At 43.2% G+C, this 20,369-nt stretch overlaps 1 protein-coding gene across 1 annotated transcript in view; it reads left to right on the top strand.

The window, feature by feature from the left end:
* LOC115469333 (disintegrin and metalloproteinase domain-containing protein 9-like) overlaps positions 1-20,369 on the top strand; it is a 114,555-nt gene that overhangs the window by 17,332 nt on the left and 76,854 nt on the right. Inside the window, exons 4-6 of the mRNA XM_030201856.1 lie at positions 1,662-1,732; positions 12,839-12,917; positions 17,390-17,466. Of these exons, the coding sequence (XP_030057716.1) occupies positions 1,662-1,732; positions 12,839-12,917; positions 17,390-17,466 (227 nt within the window). The remainder of the gene's footprint in view (positions 1-1,661; positions 1,733-12,838; positions 12,918-17,389; positions 17,467-20,369) is intronic.

The raw sequence follows: 20,369 nt of genomic DNA, 5'->3' as shown, positions 1-20,369 counted from the left end.
ATTTTGTTGTTTCTCATATAGCGTGAGCAAAATCCAAATAAATACTTCCTCACTCTTCTGTAGTGTCTCAAGATGTGCAATCCTTTAGCATGGTGGTTTACTTTTCATTTTTCCATGCTAACCTTATTCCTGGTGTAGTAAGGGTAATAGTACAGCAAAATCCATAGTAAAATCATTGTGCTAAAGGATATCATGCTTGGTGTATAAATTGCTCCCATAGTAAAAAAAAAAAAAAAATGATAAGTTTGGATGCAGTTTTTAACTTCCCCTGAAGTATAGAATCTTTACTTCTGCTTAGGGCTGGACAAGGTAAGTATTATTGGTCCTGGAGGGTCCCACAGCATAGAGGCTGTCTGGCTGAGGTCATTTCTCCAGGGGTGCCCTGGCCAGGAGTGCTCTACACCAGATAGCCCTGGCAGGGGGTGGGGGTCTGGAGCCTACTGGACCACTAGGGAATCATTGCGAAATGGAGGTGGGGGCAAAAAGTCAAAGAAGTCTTTGCAGTGTTTGAGGTGGAGATGAGGTTGATGAGCCCGTGGCCCACTGAGCCACCAGAGATTTTTGATAGGCTTTTTTTTGTTTGGCTCATGCACTGATAGGAAAGGAAACGATCTTTGTACACACTCTGACAGGAAGGTAGACAAAATGCCCAATGCTGTACACCAAAGCAGTGTATGTTATCACTTCAGTCAGCACAACAATTTGCAAGCCATTAGTATGAGTAAAAGATTGTTTCAGCACATGCATTAGAATGTTGTACAATGAAGCTCAGCACACCCTTGTAATGCACAGCTTATTACATCAGCCCTCTCAGAAAGATTTTAGCTACACAAGAAAGGAACACTGTATTAGCCTCACCTCCCCCATTCTAAATTTCTACATTGATATTTCTACTGCTGTCTTTACCCTATCCCTACCCAGGTGACATGGTCACCACTTATACCTTTATTCAGCAGTACGGTTTAAACATCCAGCACTGAGGAATATACATATTAATGATTGTAAACCGCTGAGATATACTGATAAATGGTGGCATATTATGAATTGTAATAAACATATAAAATTAGGCACCAGCATTTAACTTTGTGCAGGTTGAACAAGGGACCCAGTATTTTTATTTTCATGTTACCCAATTTGCAGAGCAGAAAGGACCCATATATGTATCCTTGGTTTAGTGCTCTAACCACAAGATCATGCCTCCCACTTTGACACAAAGCACCCTCCTGTAGAATGTCACTATCCTTCTAGTTCAGGTCTTGGCTCCATAAGTCAGGACTCAAAAAATCGTCACCTTCACCTGAGACACACAGGGAAAAGATTTGCCAGACCTTTGCAAAAGTGATTTCCAGGTTTGTTCAATAAAATCTCTGCATTGTCCATGATGAGCTTGGTAATAAGCAAGTGGGGGAACCTCAGACAAAATCTGAAGCAAATTTTTGATAAATCTTCCCCATCGAGTCCTATCTTCACAAACATAAACCCAGAAGAGGAACCCTGTACACTGCTTCTCTGGGGGGGGGGGGGGGAAGTGTCTAAATTTATCTGAAGCTTATGATCACATCAGCAGTAATGTTCCAGTAAAAAAGTAAAATTACATCATTTTGCTTATTGAAATGGTCTTGTAAAGTTACTGATGTGTTTTTCTTATGGCTTCCTCCTAGATGGATGAGAACAACATAATTTATGCCATCAATATAGAGGGGAAGGAGTATATTATTCACCTGGAGAAACAGTTAAGTGCTTAATCAGCTCTATTGTAATCAGTATGACCTTTAGAAAGGTTGAAGAACTAGTTAATTATGTTCTGGTGTAAGAAAATGTAAAACGGAATGCTAGCCAAATTATTCTGGGCAATTTATCTCACATCGAAATTCAAGAAGTTCCTCATTTAGGTTCTAGTTTCTAGTTTCTGTTTGATTTCTGAGGAGGTAATTGCGTTCCAAAATCCCTTCCAACTGGGTTACTCCTCTCTCAGTTGTGAATGCTGACCCTTATCACTCCTCTCTCAATTGTGAATGCTGACTCTTATTAGAGCACCATGCATGCATCATAGTGATTTATTAGTACAAGGTCTTATAGCCTGCCACTTTCAGTCAAAAAATGGAAACAGCACAGACAAATGAAGAGCAGATTATAGTCAAAGCTAATACATGTAAAATACGGATACAGGATGGACAGCTGAAGCTATGCAGGCATCATACTCAGTGGCATAGCTTTAGTTTGGGCCCCTTCTATTTTAATGGCTGGCAGAGGTCTCCTGCGCACTTTGGCCGCCAATGCCAGCTCTCTCACGCATGCTTAGTTCAGCGACTGAACTGATCATGTGCAGGAGTGTCAGTGTTGATGGCTGAAGTGTGTGGAATATGGTAAATGAATAGTTAATTTTTGAGCCTAAAAATTAAAGGAAAAATAACCCTTGTTTGATAGTAGAAAATGCTGAGACTGACTTTCTCTTATCAGCCTTTACCCTGACTCCAGAAAGGACCCCAAGCTATGTAGATTGATTGTTCTTGGGGGTTTGAAAGACCCCATGCCTAAAGAGCATTTCTTTTTGACTCCTAAGTTTCAATTGAGTTGTTTATAGTTAAGAAAATACAGTATTTCATAGTCCTGAAACAAACCACCTGTATCTCACCTTTTAATTTATATTTTAATTCTATGTATTCTTGCTGACCTATTGAATCCTGTGAGCAAGACTGATTATTAGCAGACCTTGTGATAGTTTGTACAAAGATTGCTCTTATAAACTGTATATTCACTCTGGATGATAAGAAGTTCATGAAAGACAACTGACTAATTTTGTTAGTGGTCTTTTCTTTGAATCTTCATTGTTAGCAATATCTTTTATTCTGAAATAAAGGAACTGTTAAATCTAGTCAGTCAGAATCTACAAGTATGTCGCCTGCTTGAGTGCTGCTCTGGCAGCACAGGCGGGGTTTACACAGGAGACCTCTTCAACTGGCAGGTTTTGGCATCCCCACCAGCAAAGGTATACTTTAATGTAACAGGGAGGGGAGGAGGAGGTGGAGAGAATACCTGGCGCCCTCAATCCACCTTCCTGATCATACTGATTCACGTAAAGCATGAATGTAGCATAAAGAGCAACTCTTCAGCTGTACATCGGAGCAACAAGTAGACATGTCACTGATACATTAAAGCATGAATAGAGGGGTCCTGTGATACTATGGAAGAGAGAAGACGCTGATTCCCAGCTCTCCCACTCTCTCACCAGAAAAGACCTCCTTACTTTGCTAACTGTGCACTTCTCCAATAAATAACATCGCCAATCCCTCCAGGAACTTGCAGAGGTGCGAATTTTGGTAACGCTACACAGCTATGGTGGCGAAGCCAACGAGAAAAGGACAGGAATGGTCCTGTACACAGGAAGAAAAAATGGCGCCGCTGCCGAGCTCAGTGGGAACCGTGGCAAGCTTGATTTGGGTTTCAGAGGTACTGCAGAAGTGACCACCCTGATGGAAACATTATTGAACAAGAGACTAGCACTGTTAGAGGAGAAAATTAAATGCACACAGTGGTGACAGAGATTGGAAATGACATGACACAGTACCAGCAGCACATAGGAGAACTGGAAGAACGCATGCAGGCGGCAGAAACTACAAATACCGAACTCCAGAAAGCACTCAGAGAATGCCAAGATAAAATCGAAGATCTTGAAAATCGCTCCAGAAGGAGCAATCTTTGAATAGTGGGCATTCCAGAAACAATAGCAGAAGCAGAGCTAATGGACTTCCTGAAGACACTTTTTGCCAAGGAGTTGGGCCTTCCAACACATCTGGGCCCTATACGAGTGGAGCGTGTGCAAAGGCTGGGCCAATGTAAGGCAGATGCCATGAGGCCTCGGGTGGTAATTCTGAAAATATTGAATTATGCTGCTCACAAAGTAGCCATTCTTCAGGCTCTCTGAGGGGGGAAAACTGCAATACCATAATAAACAATTATTATGCTTCCAAGATTATTTGGCAGAAGTAGCCACTAAAAGGAAAACTTTTTCATCAGTTTGCACCAAGTTATACTCAGACAAGATACAATTTGAGCTTGTCTACCATGCCCGATTGTGGATAACTCATCAGGGATAGAATCATTTTTCCAAGACACTGGAGGAAGTGGCAGCCTTTGCTAGTAAAATACAGACATAGATCACATCAAGAATGAGAACCAGCAACATATGTAGATCGTTCTGCGTTCAGACAATGGGCCAGTTCAACATGGATTTAAGATCATAAGCAGGACACAAGGAGAATCTGGCTGCTAAGTGGATTTCTGTAAGGATATTATTGATATGTGTGGTAAGATGGATGCCCAGGGTTAGATAGACCAGAGATGACTGAGGGGCTCGCCCCAGGAGGAAGGTGAGATGGATGATTCCCAGGCTGCCAGCTGAGATTGATTATCTCATGGCACCTAATGCAGGCTTAGACCATCGTGAGAACGGGGGGGGGGGGGGGGGGGGGGGGGTGCTGAACATTCACTTTTGAACAAGGCAACACAGATCCTGAGTACTGTGCAAAAGAAAAACTCAGAAAGTTGAAATCCACTAGATAAGATGTTTCTTAACACCTATGAGCAGTTATAATTATAGATATTTTAGTAACAGATCAGAGTTAAGAGTGGTGATCTAATTTACAATTATGGAGACTACAGGCTTTTTTTTCTAAGTGACTTTGCAATGGGAGGTCTAAGGGATGGGGGAGGGCGTCAAGATGTGACCAGCTCAACACAGTTGAGCAATAGGAAAATGTGGGGAGGGAACTGGGTTGGGGGGGATTTGGGAAGAGGAAATGTTATACTTTAAGTGATTTTGGGTTTCTAAGTATGTCACTTGTGCGGATGTGGTTTTCTATTTGAGTTTACTTATTTATTACTATTGCTTTCTTAATTTTGAAATGCTGTTTTTTTTTAATTGAGCTGATTCATTTTCCTCCAAGAGTTCTCAGAATCTATTCAATTACTTTTTACAATCTTCAGTACTATAATATTTATTTGAGAAGAGGCTGATCGGGTCTTAAGGGACAATAGACTGCTCCTCACAAGGGAGCAGGGTTTAGAACGAAGGTCGCGGGCTGGGATGTCCTCATTCCTGATAACAATAATTTGTGGTCTTGCATTTATCTTTTTAGGAATGGGAGATGTCACTTAAAATGGTTTCTTGGAATGGGGGGGGGGGGGGGGGGTGTGACATCCCCAATCAAGCGCCTTAAATTACTACAGTCCCTACACCAGCAGAGGGTAGACATAGCTTTCCCCCAGGAAACACATTTGTCCACCCTGGAACGCAAAAGATTTCAGAGGCGGTGGTTAGGGGTGATTATAGAATCACCAGTGCCTAATCGAAAAGCAGGAGTAATTATTTTGATTCAAAAGGACTTGGACAATCAGATCCATAAAATGCACTCGAGCCCTGATGGACTTTTTTGCCCAGGTGACATTGATGAGCACAAAATATTTATTGTGCAACTTTTATACACCTAACATCTATATTAATAATTCTCACCTCAAATATTCTGAAGCTCACTCTGTGGCAGGGAAACCCTGGAGCCCTACACTTAGGCTGTCACCACTCACCACTCACTGTCACTCATGCACCACTCTCACTGATAGACCCACCCACAGCCACGCCCCTTCCGCACATAATTGCCTACCTCAACGTTCTAATGAAGCTCCAACTTCCGGTTTGTGAGGTGCCAGAGATCGGAATTTTGCCCCATTACTATTTGCCCTGCCCTCACGTCAAACGTGATGACGTTGAGGGTGGAGCTATGACACTTGAAGAATCGCATCGCTCCGCCCTCAACATCATCACGTTTGACGCAAGGGCGGGGCATACATCGATCTACTACGCGACGATGATTGCAAGGAGTGAGCCAGGCAGGCTGTACATCACAGGCAGCGAAGGAGCCAGCCAGCCACTCTCTATGTCACGGGGCAGGTCGCCGGCCGGGGTGGGGCGGGGCGCCCAGGACCACCCTGAAGCACGGAGGGTAAGTCCACCATCAAGGGGAGGGGGATGGGAACGAAAGCGCCTTGCTAGCGCCCGTTTCATTGGCCTCAGAAACGGGCCTTTCTTACTAGTGTTTAATAATCAGGTCTTTCATTTATTTATTTACTAGGATTTATTTACAGCCTTTTTGAAGGAATTCACTGAAGGTGGTGTACAGTAAGAATAAATCAAACATGAGCAATAGACAAGCAACTACTTTACCCAATTTCAGATGACAGCATAATTATGGGAGGAGATTTTAACACAGTCTATGACCCACAGTTGGATAGATCCCATCCCAGGACAGAAGCCAAGGTGGACTTAAGTAAGCAGTTGCCTCTGTTGTGTAATATACTAGAGTTGATAGATGTGTAGTGAACGCTCCATCCAGGAGAGAAAGACTACACACACCTCTCTCGTGCACATTCCATCCAGGCCAGGTTAGATTACTTATTGGTCTTTAGACAGTTATTTTCCCTGGTCATTAGAGCTGAAAATGACCCATATGGCATCTCAGACTATGCACTGGTCTGAGTTCAAGTGTGGGTGAAGAGGGGATATCAGGGTAGAGCACAATGGAGATTCCCTTTCGAGTTACACCATGATATCAAGTACCAGGAATATATCCATCAGAAATGATTAGATTACTATACCTTCAATAGCCAACACTTAGATCAATCTATCCTATTTTGGGAGACAGCCAAGGCAGTCCTGAGGTGGGACACCATAGCCTTCTGTATGCAGAAAAGATTGATGCGAGATCATAGTATCTTGCGTTTAGAGACCCAGATTCGCACACAGAGGATATAGGTTTGGGCAAATCCCCGACAGAAGCTAACAAGGCTTCAGTACTTGCCCTCCAAACAGAACGTAATGAACTGTTCGCATCAGAGAGTCATCAAGGCGTGCTTTTAATATAAATGCCAACTTTATCTCCATGGCAATAAGAGGGAAAGGTAATGTCACATTTGATTCGAGCCTGCAGGGGAGTAAAAAGATAATACAACTTCAACAACCTGACAGTTCTCTAACTAACTCCGACACAGTTATTAATGAGATTTTTAGGGATTACTATGCTACATTGTATGGGGCAGCACCCTCTATGGATGAATCTATTTACTTGAAAAATTTGACAGGGCCCCGGATTACTCCTACCCAGTTTACTCAGTTCAATATGCCGCTCTTAGATTAACTTTACCTGGCCACTGGTTCTAGCACTTTTGGGGAAGACACCAGGTCCAGATGGATACAGAACCGAATTCTACAAACTTCTGGTCTTGGATATTTCTCCTCATTTGCTTGCCCAATACAATACTATTTTAGAAACTAGTCAGTTACCTGACTCTTTACAAGTAGCCCAAATGATTGTCTTCCAAAACCAGGCAGAGATCCTACATCACCCTCATCATACAGACATATTTCTTTTCTGAATTATGAGACAAAATTATTGGCCAAGATTCTGGCTAATAGGATGTCTAAACTGCTCCCATTTCTGGTTGATGAGTCTCAGGTGGGGTTTGTTCAGGGCTGATAAACTGTCAAAAATTTTAGAGTCATAACAGCTTCTTTGGGGAGGGCTTCTCGAGATCAAATGCCTTCAATGCTTGTAAGTTTTAATGCAGAGAAGGCATTTGACCAGGTTTCATGGGATTTTTTTATTTTCAGTCTTAGAAGCTTATGGATTTCAGGGATTTTTCTTAGAAGCCATAAAATTATTATATACTAATCCTGAAGTGATTTTAAATGTTAATGGGATGTTTTCACCTTCGTTTCCTATTAGGAGAGGCACACGACAGGACTGCCCTCTCTCCTCACTACTCTTTGTACTCATGCTGGACCTGTTGATTAGGGAGATACAACAACACCCAGAAATAAGTGGAGTTCCTCTTCATAAACCTAATTTTAAAACCTCAGCGTTCGTAGACGATCTGTTGGTCCACATAATACATCCTTACCAATCGCTACCCGCCCTAATGGAGGTATTCTCAGAATATGGAGACTTTGCAGGTTTTAAACACAATTATTCCAAATCTTTATCATTGGCTTCACAAGACCAGGTGCGCTGTCAGTGGCCAGGTGTTTTCTCTGCAATGGGCAGAAGGATCTTTCAGGTACCTGGGTATACAATTTACAGGTGACATCACTCAAATCTATTACCTCAATGTGGAGAAGCTGTTGACCTCCACAACAACTACGCTGAACAGCTGGAAGACTCTCTCTCTTAACTTACTTGGTAGAATCTAGTTGTTTAAAATGATAGAATTTCCTAGATGGTTGTATGTACTGCAGAAGCTCCCATTAAGATTGTTTAAGACTGATATCAAACCTCTTCAAAAGATATTGACCAAATTCTTCTGGGGAGGGGCTAAACTGAAATTACCATTTAAAATGCTTTTGGACGCTTGGAGGGTGGGAGGAATTGGACTGCCGGATCTCAAAAAATACAATCAGGCATGTTTATTCGACACCTAACAGATTGGCTACTAGATGGCCAGGATTACTCACCTTTGACATTGAAAAAGCAATATTTTGCTCCTTGGCATCTACTATTTTTGTTATAAGCCCTGATCTCTCAGATTCCATTAGACATTTGGAGGAGCATTCTTTTACAGCCTTTGAGAGACTTTTGGTGTGAGATAGTGTGCTGCTAGTCTCTTTTATCAGAACTGTCAAATTTCCTCCCAGTGTGTGGTAACTCTCAGTTCAGGCCTGGCATGGAAAATAAAGTTTTTAGAGAGTGGTGTGACTAGGGAATAGAATTGTTATGTCATTACTGGATACCTTGATCAATTGGGGGACGGCACTTTGTGTCACCCCTGGGATATTTTTGACTATCAACAATTATCCCACTATATCAATTCTCTGGGCTCGAGTGCTTTTGAGAGATCTCATAGCAACCAATTGCATGAAATGATGGCTCAGGCAGGTGAGGACAGATTGTCAATTGCCCACTTGTATGAACTGCTACTTCAGTTATCCCCGCAGAGGGATTTATCTCATTTGATTGGAGTGTGGACTTGAAGTGTCAGCCTAATACATTACATCTTCTTTCTAATATTCAGCAAATTCCCTCTCTCATCACAAACACAGCTTATAGGAAGTGTCAGTTTCACAAAATACACAGAGCTTATTGTACACGAGAACAACTCTTTAAAATGAGACAGGCAGATAGCCCTATATGCCAGAAATGCAACCGAGCAAAAACCTTTTACTATGCTTTTTGGACCTGCCCACAGATCAGAATTTTGGGGGGAAATGTAGCCTAATATCTAACGAGGATCCTTCAGACCCAGATTAACATATGTCCCTTGGGGTTTTTGTTAGGTCACTTAGGACAACACCGAGGGGGTGGGCGACAAATTATTAGGAAAGCTAGCTAGGTGGGTAAGGTTATTTGGGGGGGTTGTGGGTGCATCCCCTAGATGGAGGAAGACTTTTTTAGCAATATGGGATGCATACATTCAGTCTTTGTCAATGCAGGCCTGTAGTGGGATATTAAACACTGATAAAGGAAGCTTCTCCTTTCTTCATTCCCCCCCCCCCCCCCCACACACACTTTTTCTTCTCTTCGGAGGGAACCAGGAATGCAGACTGTCTTGAGCAAACTCGTCAAACAGGGATGCCTTAAGAGCCCAGGTCCCCTGCTGTAACCGAGATTCCTTGAGTGGAATTATAGTTATGAGTCATTCCAAAGAAAGAGGGTTCTAAATATTTAGTATCTGCTGTACCACGAGACTGTGTTAGCAATCTCTCTGGCCTAGACATTGTTATTTAGCCTTTATTTAAAAAAAGTTTATTCCATAGTGGGCGAGAGGATGGAGGGAGAGAATCATGATGGGAGTTTTATTGGTAAAATTTGATGACTGTTCATGTTGTACATGTTAGCCAATGTCTAGATATTGGAATTTTTTCTTAACCAGTATTTGGATGGTTATATTATTTCTTGGTTTGACAAGTCATCAATAAAAATTGTTGAAAAATAAAGCATGAATACAGCACAGACATATGGAGGGTAATTCTATCATAGGCATCTATTTCAAGCCTATTATTTTTTTAAATATAGCAGATGCCTACTTCTCTTTATAGTACACTAGCACTAGTGGCCAAAAACGTGCTTAAACGGAAGGTGTGATCACTTCCACTAGCTCTATAGTCTACACCTAGGTGTGGTAAAACACAAGTAAATTATACTGTTCTACAGTCTATACATGTACCTGTGCATCCTGCCCACCCTCCATCTAAGCACATACCCACCAACAAAGTCACGGTGCATGCTTTTATGCTAGTCACATAAATGACCAGAATCCTGCAATTTACTTGCCTTCCTGTTGCCTCCAACTAGGCAGCTCCTTATAGAATTATCCCATAAAATGTGAACTTATAAAATATATGTGACCGTCTCTGGGGAAAAAAAGTGACTAAAATCACCAGAAACAAAAAAATGAGGTTTTAATGAATTCTGTTAGAGTAAATAATTTGTAATATAACAGTCCAGACCCCATCCTTTTATGTGAAAAAATAAAAGAAGTTACAGAAGTTCAAATGTGGAACTTTTTCAGACTGCTTATGGACTCATGACATGAAAAATCAACCATTTTCAACATTTTGGATCCGCTACTTTAGTAACCTTTTCCCAGAGATGGTCACATATTTCTGTTTTTGTTTTATTTTGGGGGTTTTTAAGTCCTTTTTGAAGGTCATGTATTTCATTACATGATTGTATGTCAACTCATTTATTAAAGGTTTTTAAATAACTTTGGCTACACCCTGGTCCTTGGTCATCTCCACTGTTCAGCTGTGGCTCTTGTACTCATGGAGATTTGTCCTTTCTTTTAGCTTGTATTAGTATAAAGAAAATAACATAGGGGTTGAAATGTATCTGTCAGCCTTGAGCATTTCTTTAGCTACTGCCGGCATTATTCCCAGATATTCAATGCCAGTCCATGTCCAGGCACCCGCATTAAATATCTGGATTTATGCGGCTGGCTATCTCTTACACAGTTAAGTGCGATATTCAGCACTCAACTGTATAAGCAACACTGCATAAAGGAGCCCTTTTAAGCTGCAGTAGAAGGACCCTGCGCTAGCAGTGGGGCCTTTTTGCCGCTTGCTAAGGCTCTTCTTACCGCAGCGGGTAAAAAGGCCTAAAAGACATGGCCATGCGGTAAAATTGCTCTTACTGCTTGGCCATGCGGGGGGGGGGGGAAGCACTTACCACCACCCACTAAGGTGGTGGTAAGGGCTCCCGTGGTAACCCCCGGTGGAAATATGTTTTCAAATATTTCCGCTAGTGTTGGAAGTGCTGCACGCTGGGGATGGAATTACTGCCAGCACCCACGTTGAATATCAGCCTCAAATAAGCAATTGAACTGGCCAGGAGCTGTTTCTGGCTGGTTAAAGCTCATTGAATGTTGATCCTATAGGTGCAATGTACATGAAGTCAATATACCATTAAATTGAAAGTTAGGAATCAGAGGCCAGTCTGTTATGAAAGCTGTATATCTGCTATTGTGAAATGTGTAAAAATAATAACAAATAGCATATTAGAGTGAGAAAGAAGAAAGAATTACAGGAATAGGGTGAAAAGAGGCAGAATATTATGAAAAAACTCTGTTTCATAATGATTTAAAAATTTTAGACATAAACATTGCTTCTTCAAGAAGGCATAAATCACAAAAAAAGAAAATATTGACCATTTTATTTGTTTTAATTGTCAGTAGACTTTGGCTAGCACGGCCCTAGGACAAAAGCAACTAGATATGGGTGAAAGGTTTCACCCAGAAGTTCCCAAACTATGCCCCACAGAGCTAATTTTTCTGGCTCGCCATACTTTTTCTGTCCAGTTTAATTCAGCCCACAGAGGAAGTTTCATGTGTGTTTTTGCTCATGGCAGTAAGACAGGCAGGGAACCAAGGCTCCACCCTGGTAACAAACACAGTTAGGGTTACCATATTTGCTCCCCCCAAAAAGAGGACACATGCCCCGCCCACACCACGCCCCATTCTGCCCCCTTTCACACACCCCACCCTGCCCCCTGTCACATACCACCCCACCCCTTTTACCCCCCCCCCGTGCCCTATCTTCCCCTCCCCTTACCTTACTATACTGCCCAGTGGTCTAGTGACGTCTTCGGGATAGGAAAGAGCCCCCCCTTTCCTGCCCGGAGCGCCTGCATACTGCTCCTTGCTGACTCTGGTCTCGGCGCTGATCCAAAATGGCCGCCGAGAGATGAAGCGGCCTCGCAAGACTTCAACTCTCGGCGGCCATTTTGAATCAGCGCTGGGACCGTCAGCAAGGAAGTAGTATGCAGGCACTCCGGGCAGGAAAGAGGGGGCTCTTTCCTGCCCCGAAGAGGTCACTAGACCACCAGGGCAGTATAGTAAGGGGAGGGGAGAATAGGACACCACTAGGCTCGCCCGCCAGCCAGCCTCTGGACAAACGGGCAGGCTGGCAAAACCCGCCCGGTTGCCCAGCCATGTCCTCAAAAGAGGACATGTCTGGGTAAAAACGGACATATGGTAACCCTAAACACAGTAGATCTGAAGAGGGAACCTCTCCCTCATTCAACAAACTCCAAAAAGAAGTCACCTCCTGTTCAGCAAACTCAGATGAGAACTCCTCCACCGTCTACCATCCCTTTTAAATATCCTACTTGGCCCTTCTCTTGGAAAGTTTGGAGACGCTTGGATTAGCACATACTTACCAGGGAGAGGGACTAGCCTGTTTCAACCTGGTTATTAATGAAAATCTTTCAAAGGTGATAAAGCTGGCGGTATCACTTATTTCACTCCATAATATTTCTCTTTTTCTGGTGGGGATTTTTGTTTTTCTTTCTTTTAGGATATTTTTATCTTCTGACTTCAGAGTTCATACATATAGCGTGCTTGAGAACTTGAGATCTTATCTGCCTAACATTGAGGTACCATTTCTCCAGCTTTGAGTACTGCTGTGTTGTATCTCTGCAAGATGATTGGTCAAGCTGTCCTCCAACTGCTACAAGAGTTGATGGAGAATAATGCTATTCTTGACAAGTTTCAGTTTGCATTCAGGGCAGATTACAGTACAGAGTCTCTGCTGCTCCCAACTATTAATGCCTGGGTGATGGAGATGGAAACTAAAGCTACTATAGTAGATGCCTTTCTGATTTCTCATGATGTTTGATATCATGGAGCATCCCAAATTAATACAGAGGCTTCGGAACTTTAGAAGTGGCACTATGCTGCTTAGATCGTTTAACTCTTGCCTATCCAACAAACAGCAAAAAATCAAAGTAAGCAGTGCTACATCACCCTATTTTAAAATATTAAACTGTGTGCCTCAGATTGGTGCTGTCAGCACGGTTATTACTCTGTATCTATGCCTCCTCTGCGATGTACTCAGAAATTTGTGAATTTCATACTGACTTTATGCCAATGTTATGTTATTTTTGCCTTGTTGAAATGAATATAATAAATATTTTGTTTTGGATGGTCCTGAGAGGTACTGGGTTCACTTCTTGGAGGCAGTGGGTGTCCCAGGGGAAGGTGAAGGGATTTGATATACAGTACTACCTTTTTGTGGTTACCCTCCATTGCCCAGAGTCACAAGGAGCTGCAGTGGGGGGGGGGGGATAACATACTTTGAATCATGATTAATCATGATTACAAATTTTAATCAAAATGCAGCCCTAAATAAAGAATAATAAGTAATGAAAAGAAATACAAATTGACAGATTACAAATTAAAGAATCTAAAATAGCATGCAGAATAGCTATAAACAGCCTTGCAGTTTTCACAGCCTACATCAGAAATGCAGCCCTAATATATATATTTATATATATATATATATATATATATATATATATATATATAGCCTATATAATAATTTGCACCTCCAACGTTCCATCGCTGTCTGACTGTCTGGGTTTGTAACATCTCATGACGTCAGCCAGCCTCCAACGTTCCATTCCCCCTTTCTGCCTCGCCCTCGCGTCAAAACGTAATGACGTCAGAGGGTGGAACAATGAGAGAGAAGGGAACGCTGGAGGCGAGCTGATGTCAGGATGTTACCAACGGAAGGGAAGCCAGCCTGGCCAGCCAGAAAACGATGAGGTACAAAGGAAGAGAGAATCACAGCACATCGAGGGCAGGGCAGAGCAGAGCAGAATCGATGGACATGGATGGGAGGAGAGGACAAGAGAGAAGAGAATCACGGGACATGGATGGGAGGGCAGGGAAGAGGAGAATCACTGGACATGGAGGGGATGGGGGGAGGTGAAGGGAAGAATCGCTGGACATTACTACTACTACTACTATTTAGCATTTCTATAGCGCTACAAGGCGTACGCAGCGCTGCACAAATATAGAAGAAAGACAGTCCCTGCTCAAAGAGCTTACAATGGAGGGGAGGGCAGGGGAGAGACAAAAAATCGCTTACAAGAGAGCCTTTCTAGGTCCCGTTTCATTGTTGAGGAAACAGGCTGGGTTCCACTAGTATATTTATATTTCTTGGTACTTAATCTGCTTATTTATCAATCTGATTCAAGAATCCTAGAAGGAGACTGTGATATTAGCAGTTAGAGAACTAATATTATGGCTCTTATTTTAGAAGCACAATTTGGGTTTTAGATATGCATAAAGCAGCATTTAGATACTGTATGTATATTGCATAAATGTCTAAATCCTGATTTTAACAGCCAGATATAAACACCTAAAACAATAAAACAAGCATATGGGAAGGGGACATGTGATCCAGTAAGGATCAAGAAGCCCTTCACTAAAGTGTGGTAAGTGCAAAATCTGTGAGGTAAATGCAGGGGTGTGTGCCCAGCATCTGCCCTGCAATTATCACGCAGGGCTTATTACATGGCCACTGAATTATAGGTCTCTTTTTTTACTAAACTGCACAGTAAATGCAGGGGGAGGGGGGAGTGGCTAGAATCTGCCTTTCAATTCACACAGGGTAGACGGTTATCATATGGCCACTGCAGTATGAGTCTCTGTTTTACTAAACCGTGCTAGTGATTCCTGGCATGGCAAATGTGACAAACCCCATTCAGTTCCTTTGGGCTTTGTTGCATTTGCCATGCAGGAATCACTACCGTGGCTTAGTAAAAGGAGCCCTATGTGCATTGGCAGACAGCACAGGAACACCTGTGCATTTGGGAAAGCATGTGATGGCCCAAAAGTGAAAACCAAAAGATCCACCATGGTGGTGCAACCCAATCCCTTCCACAAAGGACCATCCCTCCCCCAGAGCAGAACCCCCTGTTATATGGCTGATTGACAATGAGATTACCGCTTGGTGTCAGATCCACTATTTTGAACCCAGGGCACTAGCAGGATGGGAGCAGAGAGGGATCACTCCCATCCCAGACCACTAGACTACCAGGGGAATTTGGGGTATGAGAAAGATCTGCTGTGGGAGGGGGAGCCTTTGTGCAGGAGGGATCAATCAAGGGCAATCAATCAGGGGGAGCTGGTCAGATGGGAAGGGGGAGATCGGATCAGGGGGTGGCCTTGTGGGCGAGGACCACATCAGGAGGGTGGTCATGTAGGGGTGGATCATATTGGGGGGAGGCTTTGATCAACAGGTTTGGGGTGATTCTGGTTGAAGGTGGTACATGTGGTGGGGGATCGTGGCTGCACTACTGGTCTGCCAGTAGCACAGCTGTAGTTTAGCTACTTGGGAGCTATTAAGTGCAGCTGTGCTATTGGCAGGCATCCCAGCTGGCATGTAGCTCCAACCTGTATGCTAACTGTCACTGGCAGCCATGCCATAGCTACGGCCATATCCCACCCCTACCCCGGTAAGCAGCTGGTGCAGGTCTTTTACTGCACTGACTGGTTTTAACCCACAGTAGCCATTAGTGCATATATGCATTAATATGTACAGTAAACCCCACACTAACTTCTTAATGCAACGTAATAAGAGGGCCCCCAGATCCCTTCTGTACCTGAATGTAACTCATCTTGAACTAATACTGAAAAGGTGTGAGCTAAATTAAATACAACGTCCTGTGTGATCAAAAGTGTACCATATCTCCCATCCCCCAAAGTATAATATTAAAGAAGCAGAGCTTACTGTACCTTTTAGGTCATTCTAGCATTTGTTAAAATCATTAACCCTCCTCTTTCCTCTATTCTGGTTCTTTGTGTGGCAGTATTGGCCTTTAGAGGTTTTGAAAGCTCCTTCTTTATAGCCAAATGTGGAGGTATATTTTCAAAGCACTTAGACGTACAAAGTTCCATAGTAACTTTGAAAATATACCCTATAGTCTTCTAAACTTAAGCTGGTACCAGTGGCGATCCTAGCCGGCATGACAACAGGGGAGGATCACCGATACGCCCCCCCCCCCCCTCCGGGTGCAGCGCGGCCCCCCACGGCGAAATGACACCTCCCCCCCCGGGTGCACGCCGCTGGGGGGGGGTGCCGCGGCACGCGCCTGTCAGCTGACTTTGCTAACTTCGCTGCAGCTCCCTCTGCCCCGTCCGGAACAGGAAGTAACCTGTTCCAGGGCAGAGGGAGCTGCAGTGAAGTAAGCGAAGTCAGCAAACTGAGCTGACAGGCGCGCGCCGCGGCACCCCCCCCCCCCCCAGCGGCGTGCACCTGGGGCGGACCGCCCCCACCGCCCCCCCCCCTTGATACGCCACTGGCTGGTACACCACTGTGCTGTTTGGCATCAGAAACCTTTGCGAGCAAGTATCATGCATGTGAAATACGAAGGTTCCATGAATAAGGAAACAGATGGTTAGGAACACTTGAGGGCCCTTTTACTAAGCTTCGTTAAAAAGTGACCTGCGCTATGACTAGCACGTGGGTCTAGTAGCGCTACAGAAATGATAAGTAGTAGTAGTAGTTTTCCGCATGCTGAGGCCACTTTTAGCGTGGCTGTAAAATTGCTGAATTTTCTATTTCCTCAATGCTAAGCACTAATTTCCCAAATAGCGCAGGAGCCCTTACCGACACCTATTTTCTCAGTGGTAAAGGCTTCCGCACTAACTACAAGCTAAGCAGTGATGTAACTGCACTAACTGATAGCGCTGGGCACACCTACTACATGCCCCAAAACATGCCCTCAGTGCTAAAAAATGCAAAATAATTTTTTAGTGTGTAGGAAGCGTGTGCCAATCCAAAAATGACAGTGAGACACCTGAGTGTTCCCATGGTAGTGAATTTTAACCTGTGGTAAGCATATTAGTGCTTAGCACAGCTTAGAAAAAGGGCCCCTAGATTTGGCCATAATAAAGGGTTCATAGCTTTTAGTTTTAAATAATAGAGAAAATATAAATAAAATACATTGAGTTAAATAAATAAAATACATTGAGTTAAAAAAGGAAGAAATCATAGGAATAAGACCCACTTTTGCACTCAGACATGTAACTACCACTTTCTCTTTCTTGATTTTTATAGACTAATTGCTTTTACCAAGGTGTTATTGCTGATATCCCAAATTCTTTTGTAACACTTAGAACTTGCTCTGGACTCAGGTAATATCTCTCTTCTGGCTGGCTCCTTAGAATTGGCTGTACAAGAAAAAATTATATATAAATACATTGGGGACGATATTCAGACCGCAGGAGTTAGCCCGGCTATCTCCCGTGGTCAGCGCTAAACCTGGATATTCAATGCCGAGCTGTTTCCAGTGATCAGCATTGAATATCCAGTTTATTTGTGATAGTGCCATTGTATAAGTCTCTGGGGAGGCCTCATTTAGAGTACTGTGTGCAGTTCTGGAGACCGCACCTACAAAATGATATAAACAGGATGGAGTCAGTCCAGAGGGCAGCTACAAAATTAGTAAGCAATCTTGAACACAAAAGATATAGGGACAGGCTTATGAACCTTAACATATATATGCTGGAAGAGAGGAGGGAGAGAGGAGATATGATAGAGAAGTTTAAATATCTCAAGGGCATTAATGTACAGGAAGTGAGCCTTTTTCAACTGAAGGAAAGCTCTGGAGCGAGGGGGCATGCAATGAAGTTAAGAGGGAATAGGCTTAGGAGTAATCTAAGAAGATATTATTTCACAGAAAGGGTGGTGGAAGCATGGAATGGCCTCCCGGTGGAGGTTGTAGAGTCGAGGACTGTGTCAGAATTTAAAAAGGCATGGGATAAGCATGTGGGATCGCGTAGGAAAAGGAAGAGTTAGGGGATACAGAGGATGGGCAGACTGGATGGGCCATTTGGCCTTTATCTGCTGTCATGTTTCTGTTTCTAAGTTGATATTCAGACTTAGCCAGTTATGTTCAACCGGCCAAAGATATCCCATGTATTCACAGTATAGCCGCTAAAGTGGTTCTGAAAATCGGCTGATAGCCGGTTAGTGGCTAGCTGCTAATTGGTGATATTCTGCGGGAGATAGCCTGCTATCTCCTGCTGAATATAGCCGGTTATGAGGCGTTTAACTGGCTAGGTGCCAATCCTGGCTGGTTAAATGCTTTGATTATTCAGGGGGGGGGGGGGGGGCAGTGTTCAGCTGTATGAATTTTATTTTCTGCAAATGTGGAATTATATTCCTCGCTGCTGCTAGGAACATTCTCAAAGGAACATTCTCAAAGGAAGAGAGTACAGTTTCAAGCTCCTTGTCTATCCTGAACACTATTCACTTCTTCAACATTTTCTTCAAAAGCTCTTCCTGTTATAAATCCTTTTTGAAAAATAGTTACAGAAAGTAACTGCCAGATGCACCTTTTTCCTGCAAAACTGAAAGGCCTCATTTTCACTTGCTGGGAGTTATTTGATCTGAGCATATATAGGTGTTAATACTTTGCCTGGTGGATTAGTAGGTTTAGATTTTCTTTCAATAGCCCATAGTAATTTTGTTTTGGCTTTTTATTTAAATCCTTTTATGGTATCGAATACTCTCAAAGGTAAATATGGTCTTTCTAGAGTAGAGTGGGAGAGTGGGGAAGAGAATGATAGAGGAACTCTAATAGGAGAATGGCAAAAGCCATAAAGATGCTTGGATGCATAAGGAAAGAAATGGCCAGCAGGAAGACGGAGGTAATAGTGCCTCTGTATCAGATGAGACCTCATTCGGAGCACTGTATGCAGTCCTAGAAATCACATCTTTAAAAAGATGAACAAGATGGAGTTGGTCCAGAAGGCAGCTACTAAAATAGTCAATGGTCTTCACCATGAAGCATATGGGGACAGACTTAAAAATCTCAATATATATACTTTGTAAGAAAGACAGGAGAGGGTACATTTGATATTTAAATATCTCTGTGGCATAAATGCACAGGTAGCAAGTCTCTTTCAACTGAAAAGAAGCTCTGGAACGAGGGGGCATAGGATGAAGGTAATAGAGAATACACTCAGGAATAATCTAAGAAAATATTTATTTGTGGAAAGGGTGATGGTTATGTGGACTGGCCTCCCAGTGGAGATGAAGACTCTGAATTCAAGAAAGAATGAGACAAGCATAGAGGCTTTCTGAGGGAGAGAAAAAGATTGTAGAATTTAGGAATTGATATGGACGGGCAGACTGGATAGGCCATACAGTCTTTGCTGTCATTTCCTACATTTGCTATAATGTAAAAAGAGCAGATCTTTTTCACTGGATAGGACTGTGGTAATGTGGTCAAGGGTGTAGCTTGAATCGGGCACAAACTCAGTCAAACACACAGGGTTTGCAAGAAAAAGGGAAAATATTTTATTATTTGAAACACCATGTGCCCCCTGTTACTTCACAGGCTTTCATTCAGCACAAGTCCAGTCTCTAAATAGGGCTAGCTCCCAGCCTAGCTCAACACATTATCTATTCACATCAAAACAAGTGTTTTTGGAACGTAACTCAAGGTGTCTCCTACCTTGCCAATCTTCCCACACAGCTCTTGTACCAATGAAGCCTGAGCTACACCACTTCCCTGGTTGTATACTCAGCTACTGCAGCTCAGTTTGCAGTGGAGTCCTCTCCTCTCTGGACCTCCCTCCTGGAAACCTCTGCATCGAGCCTCCGTCTCTCTCACTGGCTCAGGGCTTTAACACCCTCCTGGCCTGAGCTGAGCCCCACCCCTCTGACTCGGCATCAGCTTCAGCCTTGGCAGACTAGCGCCACCAACCAAGGTGGCTGAACTGTATCATCAGTGAGGGAGTACTCTTTCCTATACCATACACTCCCTCACAAGGGTGTTCTAGACAAAACAGGTCATGGTATGAGATTGGATGAGTATAGACTCATGACTAACAGAACAGAAAGTGTGGTGGTTGCATGGAGCAGTCTCCCAACAAAAGAAGTAGGGGCAGAAAGGGAAAGAGACTCATAGGCCACAGAATGTGATAGGTCACTGGAAGCATGACCCAGCCACCCTTTTGCCTCGCATAGCATCAGCAACTAAACTAAGGAGCTTGGGGGACAGGAGTGAATGTTAGTTTGGTCTCCTAAC

The sequence above is a fragment of the Microcaecilia unicolor genome, chromosome 4 (genome assembly GCF_901765095.1).
Source record: "Microcaecilia unicolor chromosome 4, aMicUni1.1, whole genome shotgun sequence".
In the NCBI taxonomy this organism is placed as follows: domain Eukaryota; kingdom Metazoa; phylum Chordata; class Amphibia; order Gymnophiona; family Siphonopidae; genus Microcaecilia; species Microcaecilia unicolor.
The sequence above is the reverse complement of the archived record's forward strand: the minus strand, read 5'-3'. Positions and strand labels throughout refer to the sequence as shown.